General features: G+C 43.5%; 1 protein-coding gene across 11 annotated transcripts in view; it reads left to right on the plus strand.

Moving 5' to 3' along the window:
- ZBTB20 (zinc finger and BTB domain containing 20) overlaps positions 1-18384 on the plus strand; it is an 821112-nt gene that overhangs the window by 743106 nt on the left and 59622 nt on the right. For 10 of the 11 annotated variants that reach the window (XM_045583975.1, XM_036444509.2, XM_036444506.2 and 7 more), the window contains 2 exons: positions 6588-6751; positions 7143-7330. In XM_045583975.1, coding sequence (XP_045439931.1) covers positions 6741-6751; positions 7143-7330 — 199 coding nt within the window. In that variant the 5' untranslated portion in view covers positions 6588-6740. The remainder of the gene's footprint in view (positions 1-6587; positions 6752-7142; positions 7331-18384) is intronic. The other variant, XM_045583978.1, reaches the window with a different exon arrangement.

Below are 18384 nucleotides of genomic sequence, written 5' to 3' on the forward strand. Positions count from 1 at the left end.
GCAGCAGCAAGACCAACGTGAGCAGACAGGAGGGGTCAGGAGGTTAATACAGTGAGATCACAGTGCTCAAGAGGAGATACTTGTCCCAGCATTCTTTCCACCTTTGCTACAATTACAGACCATTTGCCTCTGCCCAAATCTATATCTTAAAAAAGATTACTAACAGAAAGGAAGTGCTCTGTTATAGCTGAAAAGACAGAAACCATAGAAGGGACACGCTCTGTGAAAAGAGCTACCATCACTGGGCACACTGATCATGTGCCAGGATGTGCCACCCACTTGACATGAATCATCTGAATTATCTCCTTTACTTCTCACATCAGCCCTAGAAGGTATTGTTATTGTTTCTACTTTTCCGATGAGGAAACAGAGGCTCAGAGAAGCAGAGTGGCCTGTCTAGAGCACACAGCTACTAGGCCGTAGACAGTCCTGCCACCAATCCTCACTGGGTGCCTTGTTTCCACCTGCCCTTTGCCCACAAACCCAAACACCCCACTAAGCCTTTCCCAGTGTGCTGTAGGGAAAGGGAGTGAGGAAATGGTTACCAGTCCAAAAAGTTGGGGGGGGGGGAGATCATTGGTCTAAATTATCATGATCTAATGACTGAGTAATTATTCATCTGAAGGAGGTTCTCACTAATTCCTTCCGATCCGAGCAGGCTGGTGAGTGGAAGGCACACTAATGCGCGGGAGAGGGGGAGTCTGGCGGGGAGAAAATTGGGAGAGGGAGATAGAAAAGAGCACTCTGCTCTCCAAAGCCCCTGGAGACTGATAAGAGCTCACACAGATAAAATATTTATTTTCCATATGTTGTAGAAAGCGCTGCCATCACTGTATGTGCGCAATGTGTGCGAAGAAGTGTGAAATGTATACATCAAATGCCGCCTCTCTGGTTAATTTCCATGCATTTCACATGCATGATACCTACATCTCATCAATATGTTTTAATGCATATTTCCTTCCACATACAATATGGTCTAGTAAGGAAAGAGCCAACATCCTCCACAGCCTTTCTCACTGCTGTTTCAGTCCAAAACTTGTTGCCAGGGCCAGCACAGTGAGAGTTAAAAACAAGAAGGGCCCGCTGGCTAACCCAGCTGCCAGTCACCTTAGAATGCCTTCCCAGCCTTGAAGCTGGCTTTTTCTCTTAACAGGGAAGATGAAAATGGTTTTGTTCTCCTTGGACAACTGGGAGATATTCAGTCAGAATGTCGGAACTAACTGTTGAAAGGCAGGTGCCTGCAGCCACGCTTTTCTTTTTTTCTTTTTTTTAATGCAGAGCTCCCACCAGTGTGGCGGGAGGAAGTGCACAATGATTGGTCTGTTTCTCGGTGGAAGTGTTCAGGGTACACCCAGTTTTGCTTTGCATATATTTACAAAACATCTGCCCTTTTCTTGTTCTTAAATCCTTCCCCCTCACCAGCCCCCTTTCCCCTTTCTCCCAGTTTCTTTCTTTGTTATTGTTGGCTTGTCTAACTTTTTCATTGGAGCTTTCATTTTCCGGTTGAGGGGCGACTTCATCAGAGTGTATAATTTTAACACTGTGAGGGAGGGAGAAACAGGGAGTGGGGTAAAAGAGAGAGAGAGAGAGAGAGAGAGAGAGAGAGAGAGAGAGAGAGAGAGAGAGAGAGAGAGAGAGAGAGAGAGAGAGAGAAAACTGAAAAGAAAGAAAGAGGCCTAGCGGCCAGAGCTTGGCAAAACAACCTTTGGCACTGTGACCAGGAGGAAGGTTCTGGTCTGGTGAGTGGTGGGGAGGTGCCTCTCCAGAAGGCAGCCGGGAGCCAGCCAGTGTGCTGCTGCCCTCTACCGGCGCCTGGCAGGAATGCAGAGCCACTGGGGCTGAAAGAGACTGGTCTTCAGATGTGCTGTTTGTATAATTATTTTTTACACAACCAAAGAAGGTATCTTAAATGAATTACTATAGGACTTGCTCTTCCCTTCTTAATAAACTATTAGTTGAAAAAATAGGGTCAGAATAACCCACCTGTGCATTTGTAGACATAGACTGAGGCTATATCTCAGTGTTTCTCAACTCTGGAAAAAGGAGTTCAGAAGGACTTTCAGGGAAGGTGGATGGGAGTGAATTGCTTCTGAGAACACTGAGTGGATCTCTGCTCTCTGGCAGCTGGGAAACAGCCCAGTAAAGTGATATTGGAGATATGAACCAATTAAAGTTCAGTTTTCAATATTTCTATTCATAGGGGTGACCCCAATGCCTCTATGTTTTGAATATACCCCAAAGGTAATCCTTACAGTAATAAGTAGGAGGGTGTGGTGCAAGATATCAGGTAGAAAGCTGGATGAAATCTAGGGAAGGAAGCAAGGACATTTATATAAAGAACTACAGGCTGGGTGCATGAAATTTGTGCTGGGGGGAGGGTCCCTCAGTCTGACTTGCACCCTCCCCAATCTGGAACCCCTTTCGGGATGTCCAACTGCTGATTTAGGCCCGGTCCCACTGGCAGTCAGACATCCCTCTCACAATCTGGGACTGCTGGCTCCTAACTGCTTGCCTGCCTACCTGCCTGATTGTCCCTAATAGTTTCTGCCTGCCAGCCTGATCATCCCATAACTGCTCCCCTGCCAGCTTGTTTGCCCCTAACTGCTGTCCCCTGCAGGCCTGGTCACCCATAACTACCCTCCCCTGCTGGCCTGGTCACCCCCAACTGCCATCCCCTGCCAGCCGGGTCGCCCACAACTGCCCTCTCCTACCGGTCCAAGTCACCCACAACTGCCCTCCCCTGCTGGCCATCTTATGGTAGCCATCTTACGGTGGCCATCTTGTGGCAGCCATCTTGTGACAACGTGAGGGTGGCCATCTTGTGGCAATGTCGTGACACCACCTAGGCTTTTATTATTATATATACTATTGTAGGAGCCCAGCTCGCAAAATCACGAGGCCCCGCCCACCCACCCACCACCCTGCCTTGACCCTGAACCTCTCCATACAGAGCTCCAGCATGCCTGACCCAGCCCCAACCCCTCTGGCCTTCTCTGCCTGCTTCAAGCCCCACCCTCAATCCCTCAAGTCACTTCAGGCTGGTCCTGCCTTCTCCGGGTGCCTCCCCGCTTCTGCCCCATCTCCGGAGCAACCTGGCAGCTCCAGCCTCTCATGGCACCAGAAGAGAGCATGGAAGCCTCCCACCCGCTGTGCTGTGCTCCTTTCCCTGTCAGGGGGCAGTGGGGCACTCTGACTGTGAGCGGTGGGTTTCAAAGGACTGGTGAGAGGGGCTCTATGGGCTCTCACTCCTGTCCTCCCTGCCATGGGATGGTCCTGCCTCCTCCAGGCACCTCCCCACTTCCGCCCTGTCTCCTGAGCAACACCCCGCCGCTGCACACACACAGGCAGCCTTCTGTGATCGGTCATGACACCTCCTGTGTTACAGTGTAATGGATAATTTGAATATTCCACTATTATTATATAGGAGGAAAATACAACTTGTACAGTCATAAAAATAAAAGAATAATGCTGGCTATGTGCTCATTTTTGAAAGAGCTTTCTTAATTTCTGAAAGCTCACATCTGAAGGCATTGCTAAGAGCAGCCAAGATAAATATTTTTTTCTGTTGTGCTTGTCATTAGTTTTTCATCCCTGTATTTAAATGAATCATGAGGAGCAGCCTAACTTTAGTGAGCAAAATGTCCCTACTCTTACCAAGTGCCCTTCATGGATTCAAAGTAAAACGATCCATTCAAGGTAGATTTCGCTGCTGTATAAGGAGTAGCAAACTTAATTGGGATTCAGACTGTGACTACTCTCAAAATATACTTTAATTTCTTCACCATTTCATTCTATCAACAAGCATATATTGAATTATACCTGTCTAAGCTATTTGGCTAATAGTACACACTACAGAGCAAACATTGGGAAGGTAGAAAACAGGCTTGTTCTATTCCCTAACCCATGCTGGCACACCATAGCCACATAACAAGTATTTGGAAAATGAATATGTGAATAAATGAATGGTGTGAGGGAACGAAGGGGGGAAAATGCATGAATACAGAGAATTTAATAATACCAAGGACATTTCCTTACCCTCAGGATGTTCAGTGTCCTAGAGGAGGGATAATATATATCTACACTAATCTGCACTAATAAAAGAAATATGCAAATTGGCCATACCTCCACAACACCCACAAGCAAATCAGGAGTGGGTATGCAAATTATCCCAAATTATTCCAACAAAGATGGTGGGTTGATTTGCATACACTGAAGACTGAGGAGGCTTGGCTTCTCCACTGTGGCTAGAGCAAGAAGCCCCAAGGCTTGGCTTATCAGCCACAGAGGAGCAAAGTGCCGGAGGAAAACCAGTGCCGGCAGCCAGGGGAAGGAAGGCCTATTACATGAATCTTTGTGCAACGGGTCTCTAGTATATATATAAAAGCCTAAGTGACCGTCCAATCGTCCAACCAGTAGCTATGATGCACACTGACCACCAGGAGGCAGACATTCAGTTCAGGAGCTGAGTGGCAGCAGTGGTTCTCAGGTGATGCACCCAGAACCAGAGAGCAGGGAGCCCAATTCCAGAGTGCATCACCCAAGAACTGCCCTCTCACAATCTGGGGTCCCTCAGGGGATGTCAGAGAGCTGGTTTTGGCCTGATTCCCACAGGCCAGGCCAAGGGACCCCACCAGTGCACAAATTCGTGCACCAGGCCTCCAATAAGTACATAATTGAAACAAAATTGAGTGAGTAAAATAAAATAAGGAAAAAGTGTTTGGGGTTTCAAAGAAAGATGGGAAGGAGGAGAATTTGAGAGAGACATTGGGGGAGGGGGAGGGAGAGAGAGAGAGAGAGAGGTCTTATCTGGCAGAGAGAAATCAAAACAGTTATAATATGGAAACAACATTTAATAAATATAAAGGGTAAATAGAATTTCAATGTAGTTGAAATAGGGGCATTCGAAGCAAGAGAAATAACTTAACCAAGGATGAAGATTCCCTGGGATGTCCTGGAAATATTCATGAAATTTGAGAGTTCAGGATGGCCAACATGTAGGGCACGCAAGCTAAGGTAAAATAGGGTCAGACTGATGTGGTCACCTCAGATTTAGTGAATGGCGAAAAGTGGGACTAGGAGTCAAGGAGAATAGAGAGCCGGGAAGTGAGCAACAGTCCAAATAAAAAGTGTTCGGGCGATTGCAATGGAAATGGAATGGAAACATGGATGATAAAATATAAAGGAAGCAGAATTGTCAGGACTTGATGAATTGACTTTAAGACAGAGGAAGATGTGTGACCCTGCGGTTTCCAACCCAGGGACAAACAGTAATGGAAATAAGGACCTTGGAGGAAGCGCTAGTTTCTTAGGGAAAGAAAGGAGTTGGGGACCTTATTAAACTAAAACCTAGAAACCAGGTCTTTGCAGGTCCACGCAGACACTCAGAATCTGGGGGTTAGTTCCACAGTCACCCACTCAACAAACAGTAGGTAAAGCGCTACAGTTTGTTCCTTCTCTTACATTGGCTTCCTTCATCCTGAAAAATGTCTGAAAGCTTCCCTCTGTTTTCATTTGTGCCACCCCACCTCTGCCTCCTGTCCTCTGGAAAAGCAGGTTTATTTCACAGCCAATTGGACCAGAAACAGAGCATGCTAATCAGAACACCATATTCTGTGAGGGCAGATTTAACTGCCCCGCACAGCAAATCCCAAGAGAAGATATTCTGAGTAACAAGTCCATTGCTATGCTTATAGAAATAAGGAAAACATGGAAACTAGACTTACAGCAGAGTCTGTACCACATGATCTTCTACCAAAAAAGTAAAACAAAGCATTTTCTCTGATCACCATGCATATAGTTCCAGAAGAGGGCACAGAGCTAAGGAAATTGGGAGAATTTTCAATGTATGATTAATAATTCAATTTGACTGAGGCCTAGGGTGTATGCAGTCCAAGTTAAGCATTTATTTGTTTATATCAGTTGCATTGTCCAAGGGAGTGAAGACTGGACCTGATCAATAGCGTACCTCTTTCACTTCCTATTCCTGACCCCAATTAATTATTAGCAGTATTTGCTTTCTAATTCCCTTTACCAATCTCTTCATCACATCCCAAACACCCAGTCTCATTTCTATTCTCAAGAGTTGTGAAGCCTGGCCAGGTTGCTCAGAGTGTCATCCCAATAACACCAAGGTAGCAGGTTGGATCCTCAGTCAGGACACATACAAGAATCAACTATGAATACATAAACCAGAGGAACTACAAATCAATGTTTCTCTTACTTGCTCTCACTTTCTAAAAATCAATAAATAACTTTCTTTAAAAGCAATCATGCACTAAATAAAAAAACAAAGGCATCTCAAGCTTTGGGTGAGCAATGAGTTTGGAATAGGGGATTTCCAGTGACACCTTCCCTCTACCTATGGAATCTTAGCTCTTCTTTTCACTGTCCATTTGCTATCTTAACAAAAATCTTCATCACTAACCTCTCACCTGTACAGCCTGCAGATTTAGATTGTGATTTGAAATTATGTATTGATCTGAAATAAAACTGCAAGAAAGTTGAATGTTCATAATGTGTTCCATGAAGAGAAATTAAAGCTGGAAGGAACCTTTAAGGCCTTCTAATCCAAGCCCTTTATTTTACAGATGAGGAAACTGAAGCCCAGAGAGGTGAAGTAAGGTGCCCAAGGCTACACAGCAAGTTAGAGGCACAGCTAGTACCGTAGCTCAAGTCTCCTGACTCCCAGTCCAGTTCTCCTCCCATTACTCCACGGGTCCTGTCTCTAAGCTTCCTGACAAATGCTAGAACGGTAAACCTCCACTAGTATTTTTCCAGACCATGTTAAAACTCTGAAGGGGGAAAAAGGATGCCTTCTTGGATAATGTCAGCCATACGTAGCTCAAGCTGTCTAAAGTTCCGGAACAGGGTCTTTTTATACAGCCAACGGAGCCCAAATGTGGTGCTGTTTGCTTGGCCCATATGCTTTCATGTGTTCCCAGTTAGGCCATTACTGGAGTGAAAAGAAAAAGAAAAAGAAAAAACAAGAATCAGCTTGTTTTAAAACAAGGGACATACTGGACTCCCTCCCATCCCCCCTTAGAAAAGAAAAAAAAAAATCAAGTTATCTTTAACAGATTCTAAAAATGCCTTTTCCCAAATATGCATTCAGTTCCTTCAAAGGGCCCTTTGTTTATTTTCAGGAAGAAACCCAAGACAGCTGAAAACCAGAAGGCATCTGAGGAGAATGAGATTACTCAGCCGGGTGGATCCAGCGCCAAGCCGGGCCTTCCCTGCCTGAACTTTGAAGCTGTTTTGTCTCCAGACCCAGCCCTCATCCACTCAACACGTTCACTGACAAACTCTCACGCTCACACCGGGTCATCTGATTGTGAGTACACCAGTACAGTGGCGCTCTCTTCTCGGAGCACGGAGCAGGCTTCTCCCCTGGCTCTGGCTCGGTGGCCTTCAGAGCAGGCTGTTTCCATTCGGTCTAAAGCAGCCAAAAAATCACTTGCCACCATTTTGTTTCAGCCAACATCTCTGTTTTCAAAACTGGATGTTAAAACCAGGTGACCAGCCATTTGCCCTCAAAAGGAGGATTAATTACACAGAAACCGCATCATCTTCCATAGCATTAACTCAAAAAAGGGAGTTGTGAAGTTGTGCAGCTAATTCTTTTGTCCCCGGGATCGGAAAAAGGGCACTTTCCACCTTGACTTAATTGAGCAGCCAAATGTGGATCTCATACGGCCAGTCAGATGCAAGGAAACATCCATTTTGAAATTACTTAACACAAATCAGCTTTGCATTAGTTATTGGAGTCTCATGTAGCTTGGCTGAATTTCTGTCTTTCCAGTTTTTAATTTATTTTGAAGTGGTTAAAGGATAGCATAAATTTACAGAGGAAAAGAGAATGGCTTCCAAGAATTCAAAAGCCACCCAGGCCTCACGTAGCCAATAGGAACTCAGGTTAAAAATATTTTTTAATTAAAAAAACTGCCTAGGGGCTAAATTTGGAAATGGGCAGCTTAATGAGATCGTCGCTATTGAAATCACTTCATTGCTGTTTATTTTTGCTGTCTTCTCACTAATCTGGGAGTCACTTCTTTAAATTCTATTTTAAGAAAGTTGATAAATCACATTTAGGAGACTTTTTTCTCTTTCTGCAATGAGAAACCCAATACTTGAAAGAGAAAGATATATGTATGTTAACAAAGGAAAGGAATGGGAAAACTTTGGGGTCCAAACCCAAAGAATATTCCTTTTAGTCTTGAGGTACCTAACAGCTATTCTGAACTCATCTCCATTAGGGAAATCTGATAACAGGCAAACTGCTGGCATATTCTTCTTTAAAATGACACACAAAAAAAATAGTCTTATTTAAAAAAAAAAAAAAAAAAAAAAAAAAAAAAAAAGAACTTCATTTATTCTGTCCACAAAGAAAAAAAATTATTAATTAAGAAATGAGATTCCAAGTTTCCTAGTGTTATTATTCTGGCAAAACAAATGCAAATTTCTGCAAAGAGGGCCAGAGATTAATTCATTCCTTCAAGAAATTGCATTCCTTCCTCACTTCATCGTAATAGTCTCTAGGAGGAACAAGACCCAGGGGTGGAGTTGGGGTGAAGGAAGATGGTTCTGAGACCACATTCCAGCTGCTCCGAGAAAATGAAATGAGAATAAGGAGATCCAGACCCCACAGCCAGAGCAATTTGTACAAAGTGGCCGCCTCTCTGGAGAAACCTGGGGGTCAGAATAGAGGACTGTGTTCTGCTGGTCATTGTAATAGGAACATCCTTGGCCCTTCTTGCCTGGCAGTCTCCAGCCCAATAGTAATTACAGGAAGGATTGGAAAACAGCATGGCACAGTGCCTGTAGACATGTGCACACTGTCCCTGCCTACCAGGAAGGTAGCCTGTTCCTGTGGCCAAGGGTCTGGAGCTCCTGCGTGCAGACCTTCCCCGCCTGGCTTGCTGCCAGACCTTGTGGGAAGATTACATAGGATGGCCTTCGCTCAGAAATCCCCTGTTGCAGCAAAGTGTTTTCTCTGACTAGAGGAAGCACTGAGCTCTATTTATTGTGCTTTCCTATGAGCATCCCCTCAGCAGGCGTGTTGTTAGCATGGGAGGTGTGCAAGGAGCTTTACAAGCATGGTACGCCGTACAGCTCCCAGCAACGAGGAGGCCAGTCCGTAGGGTGTCTGAACTGGGAGGAGAAACCTAATCTTCAGCTGTTTGAAGTCAGTTTGATTTTGCCATTAAGATGTGAAAGTCTCCTCGGTTCCAACCTGTTGTTTAATCCATTCTACTTTTCTCCAAATATATTCAGATTGTAGTTTGTCCTGAGTTGAGCTTACACTGCGAAGACAGTTGTTTTTTAGGAAGAGTTCGCAGAAATCTGGCCATTTGGAGAAAAGATAGGAAAGAGATTTATTTTAAGCTGTTAAAGTTTTGGACGTTCTCCTTGCTTTCAAGAGGATTTTTTTCTTTTTACTTTCAAATATCACTCTTTTCTTAGATTAATTTAAAAGCCTAATTTCTTTAAGGTGAAATATTCAGTTCCTATTTAGAACTATTGATAACAGATTTGTGGCATTTATAAGCAGTGCCCTTGACTTATTATCTCTTTAACTTCAGAAACATCCGCCAGCATGCGGTATGCCTAGCTTGCACAGGTGCCTGAATTTTTACAGCACTTATTCATTTGGCATGTGTTTAGCAAAACAATCCTTAGTCACGCTTTAATGCCCATTTCCTGTCAGTCAGTATAATTCTTCCCAGTGTACAGATGAGAAAACTGACAGATGAATGACTTGCTCATAATTAACTCATTCAGATACCGAGGGCTGTCTGTGGCTTTTGCTCTCCCTGTGGGCAGCCTGGACTCTGTTCCAGGCCCAGAGATGGCATTCCAGACTGTAAACAGGGTTCTTGAAAATGTGCAACTACTCATTTTGGTGAGTGGGTTATAAAGCACAATATATTAACGTCCCCACAGAAGAAAAGTCAGCTCTGAACATGGACCGGTAAGGGTAGGCCACAGCATCGATGCCTCTAAAGGGCACAGGCCAAATTGTAGCGGGAAGAGGGAAGTCTGACCCCTGACATTCTCAATTGATTACGTAACCTGCTGGGCCACTTCAGATTTGGCCAAAGATCCCAGCAGTGTTCAAACTATGAAGGAGTATGGTTGAGTAGTGCCTTCTGCTGTGAGATGATGAGGTAAATATTACTCCTAAGGTTACTATTACTTGCACTAACAATTTCCTTTATTAACACTCCCCATACCTCCTAGTTTGTCACCTCTTTACCGTTCATAAAAATCTAATGGCAAACAAACTCAGATGATGACAATGGAAGGCACTGAGATGAGGTTTGAAATGGGTACAAAACTGAATAGGCTCTCCCTTCAAATGGTGAAACAGGACTAAACCACATCAGGAGAGCAGGCAAGGCTCTCTAAGCGGAAGAGCTTTCTTGTCAGATAGCAAGCTGTAGCCTAGCCCAGTCATGTACACGTGATAGAGGCTACCCGAACCATCACTTGCATATTTCTCCCATATCACTCGCCCCAAAATAAGTGCCCCCTTGAAGGAACGGAGGGGTGCCTCTTCCCTGGGGCAGTGTTCCCTGCTTTTGACTTCAGGCTCACCGATCTTGCTGTCTTTCTTTTGTTGGGAGCTGGCACCCGTGGTTGCTTACCTTCCCAGGTTTTGCACTGGTCTCATCAGACTGCCTTACTTTTGTGTGTCCTTGCCAAAATGCACTTACGCATTCACAGTTGTTTATTTTTAATTGAACCTTTGCACATTACCAAACTGTTGTGTGGGTGGGGCTAACTTTAGCTCTGCAGGTAGCATGACTTTGCTGGGGCCAAACGCGGGCCAGGAGACTGCTGGGCTCCTTCCTCTCTCTCCTGCCACCCGCCCTCATCGGCCTCTCCACCCCCAACCCTTTGCTTCACCATCCAAGTCCCCGAGATTAAGATTTTTAGTACAGTTGGTTCAGTTTGAACTTTTAAGCAATTTTTTTTTTTTTAGAGAACAAAACAGAGGATTTTTATGGCAAGCTCCATTAATGCCACATTAAGGCTGACATTTTAATTACCCCAAAGTCAGGAAATGCAAAGTCCGGGTTCCCACAGCAACAGAAACTGTCCCCCTAAGTGCCGGCCTCACAGCAGATTCTTTCATCTCTGATTACACAACGCGGGGCACAGGGACATTGTTTTTATCCACACACGTGGAAAGGCGCGCAGCTGATGGCCTTTGTTTTCTTCCTGTAACTACAGTTGAGGATATGGGTCGTTAGCCTCCCGCCCAGACCATCTATATGTATGATCCTGGAGCGAAGGCCGTTACAGCCCGCCTGTGCACACAGTCGGAATTAAAGTTGCTGTGGGAACATTAACGCTGATTTCCGGACTTCCGTGCCAATCACATTTAAGCCATAATGCTGTAATTTTTGGCATGTAATAAATGTGCATTTCATGTACACAGACAGAAAGAAGCATAAAATGTATTTTAAAGAGCAATTAATTACTAACTTTGTGATTAAAAAACATTTGGTGCATGTTCCTTCCCATTTAGCATCAGCTGCTGGTCTTAGCCAGGCCTAATAGATGACATACTGTGTCTCATCCTGTATCTCAGATGTACTTACTGTATGTTCCTGTTCTTCTAGATAATTAATTCCCTTAGTAAAGCTGTAGGGGGAAAACAAATAGAAGGAATATGCAAGCCTGTAAATAGGGTAAAGGATATTTAGAAGGAAATGATCCATTTCTGCAAATAAACCTCTTAGTCCCTGATAGAAAGCCAGAAATCTGCTAAGTGGGTGTAGACTAAGGTTCCTGGCCACCTCAGAGCATCTGGTCTGGGCCATAGAACAACAAAAGCTGATTTCCCCCGGAATTCCGGGCATACCCCACATGGGTAGTGATTTTGCTCCTAATAACTTTTCTGACTTCAGGCTAAAAACGTTGTTTCCTCTGCAACAACTTTTCAGTTTATATTCAAACTGGAAAAGAAAGGTTGTAGGGAATCAAGTAAGGTACAGGTTTTGCCAGCATACCCCCAATTTAGAGAGTAGTATTTTGTCCTTCGGTTAGATTTGAATCCTGCTGACCTATTTGTGTTGGAGAAGGAAGTGTTTCAAAATCATTGTTTGACCAAATTTGCGAGCAAAAGCAATTGGTAGCAGTACTGGAAGGTGCGGTGTTGTAAAGGGCAAATGCTTGGGCACTCAGAACTGAGACAGACTTTTACGGAAAGGATGTGTACTTAAACTCTCAGGGAAAGCTTTAAGGTTTTTGGCTTTAGGGGAAATGTGCCCATGAGGAATCGGACCTCGGTTTTTGCAGCTTAGTCACTACCTCTCCGGTTGCCGTTTCCTTTTGCTCAGTTTGGTTGTGTGTGGTAGTTACCCTCTGAGACAGACACTTCAGTTTACAGGGCTGACTCACTCTCGCTCTGGCTGTCTGTATGTGTGAACGTGTGTCTGTGTGAGTGAAAACTGCTCCAGCAAGTTTGAAGGTCTCTTTGGCACATCTGACTGCGTGTTCAGAAAGTTTCCAATCAGAAAGCTGCTTCAGTGTAAAATCTTCCAAAAACTTCCAGACACACCTGCTCACATGAAGAGATTGGGTTCCTGTGGGGAGCGGGGGCTCCGAAGGTGGTGTTTATGACAGAAGAGCTCTGTTTGGAGTGACAAAAAAAAAAGGAAAACATGTTGTCGCCCCCCCCCCCCCCCCCCCCAAAAAAAGAAACCACAAATGCTCAAAATGTATAATCAAACAAAATCTTCATTTGGATTCAGATGCATGCATCTCAGCAGATGTGACTAAACTGACTGGAATCCCCCAGGAGCAGCTGAACTGGATTTGGGTATGTCTTGATAACTCAAAGAGTTATTCTTAGACTTTGGAAGGACAAAAATGGTCCATCTGTGAAGAACCGTAATAGAGTCATGGCAAAAAACAGCATCCTCTGAAAGCGTGTATTTATGGAATGTAGGACAAGTTGGACAATACTGAAAACATTTTGGGGTCACACTAATTTGCAGAGAAAAGAGTCCAAATGGGATGGAAAAAGTAGCGCAGACACTTACTATCCTATGGCTTGCTATTTAACTTCTAGTGGATTCCCTGTCAGTTAAACAGTACACAGAGCATCTTTGGTATAACTGAGTGCTCTCAGTATCTCCAGAATGTCCTGCCTTCCTCTTTATTCTACTTCCTGTAAAGAATTATACATTTACCTTTTCATTGGTAGCAGTTTAAACTGGTTTTCTGCTCTTTCATTAACCAAGTAATCCTCTTGCCTGCTAATTCGGTTTTATTTCTTTAAAGGTAGTGTTTCCCTTTTTAAAAAGCCACATTTCTGCCTCTGAGTTAATTGATAGACAATCTATTTGGCATTCTTTTTATTATTTTTGATAACCTCTTGTTTAGGGATTTCAGTGCTTAGTCCAGCCTTTATTCGTTGTCAGGATTTTTTTTTCTTTTCTTTAATTTCTTAGAATTTGGACTTAGTATATTTAGGAAAGCATTGACTTTAAAAATCACTTTTCTTGCCTCTTTTATAAAATATTTCCTCTTTTTATAAAACCTGCCCCTCTCTACAATGCTCATTTAATTGGCTGTCTTCCAGGGTCACTTAATGCAGCAATTTCTGTTTGTCAGTCTTACCTCATGCAGTTATACGTCCTTCATTTACCCATTCATCAAATGTTATTGAGCCCCAGCTTCTGTGCCAAGTCTTCAGCTAGGACAGGGATAAAGACACAAACAAGATGCTATCTCTCATCTTAGGAACTCACTGAGTTCCCCAACACTTTCCTAAACCTGTTATCCAAAAAGGGGGGCACACAAATGCAGTATTAAAGTGTTTAAGAGGCACAAAAATCTATAAAGCTCCTGAGGAGGGAGTGAAACAGTGGGGAGGGCTTCATAGGGAAGGTGACCAGATCGTGAGGGAGTAGGTGTGTGTCTGGCAGAAGGGGAGAGGGATGGCATCCAGGTATCATAGAAGGAACAGAAGCAAAACCACAGAGTTAAAAACACAGCACGGTGCTCTCAGAAATAGCACAGTTCAGTCACAATATTCAGACCTTTTTAGGCCTCATTTTAATCCCAGGACAGTTTGCATTTAGGTAAATTATCTGTCATTAAAATTCCACTGGGCTGAGGTGTATGTCTCTTTTCGAGACATTTGCTTCCTAAATAAATAATAAAACAAGGCCCCCCCCTTGTTTTCAAATAGGCAGAGTGCCCTTCTTTCCGTGAATTCAATAGACATAGGGAAGTATTATAAGGGACTTAGTGATACTTTATTGATGGGCAAAGTTTAGAATAACTTTTCTTATTGAGAAATGTTCCTTCTTGGAGCCCCAGAGTTTGGACCTTTGTTCCTGACCCATCGTTTCCCAGGTTCTAGCAATCTGTCCTCTCGGGCACTCCTCCCAGGTCCCTGGCATATCTGGCCTCATGGCCCATGGCCTTGAGATACACCATGCACATTGCTCTCCCAGATACTGCACAAATGGGGTTGTGATTGTCCACATGTAATTATTGGGACAGACTGCTGACTTTCAGGGCTCTATCTTCATCTTGTCATCTCATATCTTGCAGGAGCACATCTTTAATTCTTATCTGCAGCTGCTAGTGACAGTTTTATATGTGCTTCCTGCACTTGTGGCAAATTTCATTAAATAAAATTAGTGTTCCTCCATATCTGTCAGCTTTTCACATCAAACTTTAAAAAAAAAAATCACATGTACCACTGCCTTCAGAAATGGATCATTTATGACCAATTGAGAACATGCATGAGGATTCTAGGAATTCCTTGCTTTCAGGAAATTTTAAGTCAGATCCTTCCACCAATCACCTCACACTAGGTCGAAAACCTCTCATTACCTCACCAGCTTTCCTTTTTTGCTTTACTTCTGCCTGTGCATCCTTTGTTCTAAGGATTGCATACCAGTTAGAACTTTACATCAGTACTGAGAGAGAGCAAAGGTGACCTGGTCTCAACTCCTTATTATACAGATGAGGAAACCAAGGCCCAAAGAGGGCCGGCCTCATACCAAAAGGTTCCCAGCAGAGGGGAAAACCCCTAATTAGAACCCTTTTAAGTAGGGATTCATACTCTACTGCCTGTTACTGAGTCTGATTCTAAGAGAATGTATGTTTTCTGAATATAAAGGGAGTCAGGATTATTCATCTCATCAGTTTCTTGAATGATTTCAATGTGGAGGACCATGGCCAGAAACCAGAGCCTATGTTCACAGTCTCATAGGAAAGATAGAGCTCCGCCCCTCATACCTGGGTGCACCAGAGCAGAGATCACTCATGTGGCCACCATATAAGCAGGTCTGTGTGCCCAACACTACACCGAGTTCTCTGTGGGTACAAAACAAAGGTAGAACCAAATGGTCTCTGCCACCAGGGATTTTAAAATTTAGTATATGTCCTCAAATCATTTTTATCTTAGAAGTTAGAAAGTTAATAAAGGATATCTTAATCTTAGAAGTTAGATTAATAAAATCTATCCTAAACAGTAACAGTGTATCAGAGAAGTCTCATTCGTGCTCTCTTAAAAGATGAATGAAACTTCATGAGAGGTGAGGAATAAAGTAAGGTGTGAGGATTTTGCATTCTGCTGCAGATCTGTGAGAGGCTTGAATAAGGAGTTGCACAGGATCAGGACTTCGCTATGGGAAGATCTACTTTAGCAATAGGCATGTGAAGCATGCATGTATGTGGGGGGGGGGGGAGGCAGTGGGAAGGGGGGTGACTGGAGTGAGGAGAGGGCCCTAGAAGCCTTTCAGTAGCTCAGACTATTGGTAACTTGAGGGTTGCTGGTGGCAGGGAGTGGAGAGAAGCCAGACTATGAATGAGGGTGGACACTGGGAGCTGACTGTGTAGTGAGAGAGGAAGTCATGAAAGATATGGCCAAGATATCGGCAAAAGAAGATGAAAAAGAAGTGTTTAGAGGAAAAGAATACAGTTCAGTTTTCCGCGGTGCCGAGTATGAGCTGCCAGGGAAGGCTGATACTGAGTCACACATGGGGTGGGAGTGCAGCAGAAGGTTTGAAATGAGGGCCAACAAATACTTTGCCAAGAGGCCTTACTTTAGGCCATAAATGTGGACGTAAACTCCACGATGGCTTTTGTTGACAAAAAAAAAGGGGGGGGGGATGGAACCTTGGGGAATATTTATAATAACTGCTAAAAAAGAGAATGAGTATCATCAAAGGAAGAAAAAGACAGAGGGTCTGAGACATAGGAGGAAAACCAGGATGCTGCAGAGGGTCCATCAGGGAGGGAGGGTCAGTAGTGTTGGTGGCTTCCTGGTGGTTGTCAAGAGAGAAGTCAAGTACATCCCAGAAACACCATGAAAGGAGTTCAGGATAAGTGGGAAGGCAACAATTATGAACTACTTTTTAAAGACATTTAATGGTTGGAACTGGAGAGCATTATGCTAAGTAAAATAAGCCAGTCAGAGAAAGATAAATATCACATGATCTCACTGATCTATGTGAAATAATGAACAACATAAACTGATGAACAAAAACAGATCCAGAGATAGAGAAGCATAGATCAGACTGGTAAACCTCAGAGGGAAGTCAGGGGAGGGTGGGGGTAAGGGGGAGAAACCAACCAAAGGACTTGTATGCATGCATATAAGCCTGACCAGTGGTTACAGACAACAGGGTGGTGAGGGCATGAGTGGGGAGGGGGGGGGGAGTGAGGGGAAAGGTAATGGAGGGAAGAGGACAAATATGTAATACCTTAATCAATAAATAAATTAAAAAAAATAAAGACGTTTAATGATTTCAAAAGAAATGCTAAATAGTTAACACAAAAGCAGGGTAGTGAAAATTTTTATTGTTATAGGAACCCCAAGCTCAATTATAGGCTGAAGAACAGAAACCTGTGTTCAGGAAGACTGCGGTTAAACAGGCCAATGAGGAAGAACTGGAGCTCCCATTTTGCAGGGCAATTGGAATGATAAATATATGTAAATGAAATTTGAAGTCATTACCCAAGCCCAAGGAATCAATAATTTTATTATATTAATTCTCTCTCCACTTCCTTCCAATATTGCTTTCTCTTTCTTTTAGCCAATAAGTAGCGATGTTTAGAAAGAATTGTTACCTGTCTTCAGGTGATTTCACAAATCTCCACTCACCTTCTACAGTCTGAGCATTAGGCAGAGGACAGGTGTCATATACTTGAAACATTTACATTTTCTAACAATTCTTTCAAGTAAGTTATCTCAAAGCAGAATCTTTTTAAAATGCCACATTCTGTGAACTCCTTTCCTGAGAGGTCCGATTCAAGCTCTGTAGTAATTAATAACAAACCTATGTGTTGTTCTCACATTCTGTATCATTGTCACAAGATATCCTCAGGTCCATTATTTGTGGAATTTTTGAAACTTGTTTACCTCCACTATATTGCTTTTTTGATGATCGAAGACATCCCTTAGGCCCTGGCACCTGGACACACAATATCTGCAGTTACTCTACTTTAGGACTGGAACCAAATGAATTAATTGTTTTCTTATTCTGCTATTAAAATACCTGTAAAACTAATAAGGATTTTTTTTCACTATTGTAAGATATATAAACAACTGCATGGAAGAGTTTTGAATATGGGTCTTTATAATTTCCCAAGGAGGAATGAATTCAGGGTCCATCAAAATGGACCTGTCCTCTCCAACTTCAAAAAAGAATGTCCTCCTTCTCACTTACCTCAGTGGTTTTAGGTAGGTTCAAGTTATCCACTTTATTCCAAGATTTCATGCAGTATTATTCCAGACCATGCATAATTTTTAAGGAAGTTTTGTGTGGCGCTTAGTACCCCACATGAAGAACTTTAAGAAGTAGTAACTAAGTTAACGCTGTCATTTAGTTTTTTACTGTAATCATTTTCTTTCCTTTATAATCAGCTATTGTCTCTTTGCCTCATATCTCAACTGGCCATATAAGAGAGATACTGGAAGAAAAGTGAATATAAATTTGAGCTGCAGAGCTTGATCCCATGTCTCATGGGAAAACACATGCAGATTCTGAACGTCAGCCATTAGACGTTAGCCCAGGGGAGAGATGCATATGCTTTACTCAGGAAAGTTCTGTAGGCCTCTCCAAGCAGGCCTGAGTGCTTTTTGCTATTTTAAGAAAACCCCCAGATGCGGGCCCCTGGCGTGGCCTCATAACCCTGGGTTAACATGCCGAGACACGCACTGCACAGCAGACCTGCTGTCCTTGAAGCAGAGGCTTTCGGCAGAGGGACTCCTCCCTCCAGAGGGGGCATCCTAAACCTGGAGGCATTCAGCTCCACTGCTGGCATGACTGAGAGCCATCCCTGAGCAGATGTGCCCAAACATGTATGCTTCTGTGTGCTGCTCTGAGACACAATGTCTAACTTTCGTTAGGT

The sequence above is a fragment of the Pipistrellus kuhlii genome, unplaced genomic scaffold (genome assembly GCF_014108245.1).
Source record: "Pipistrellus kuhlii isolate mPipKuh1 unplaced genomic scaffold, mPipKuh1.p scaffold_m20_p_2, whole genome shotgun sequence".
NCBI classification, from domain to species: domain Eukaryota; kingdom Metazoa; phylum Chordata; class Mammalia; order Chiroptera; family Vespertilionidae; genus Pipistrellus; species Pipistrellus kuhlii.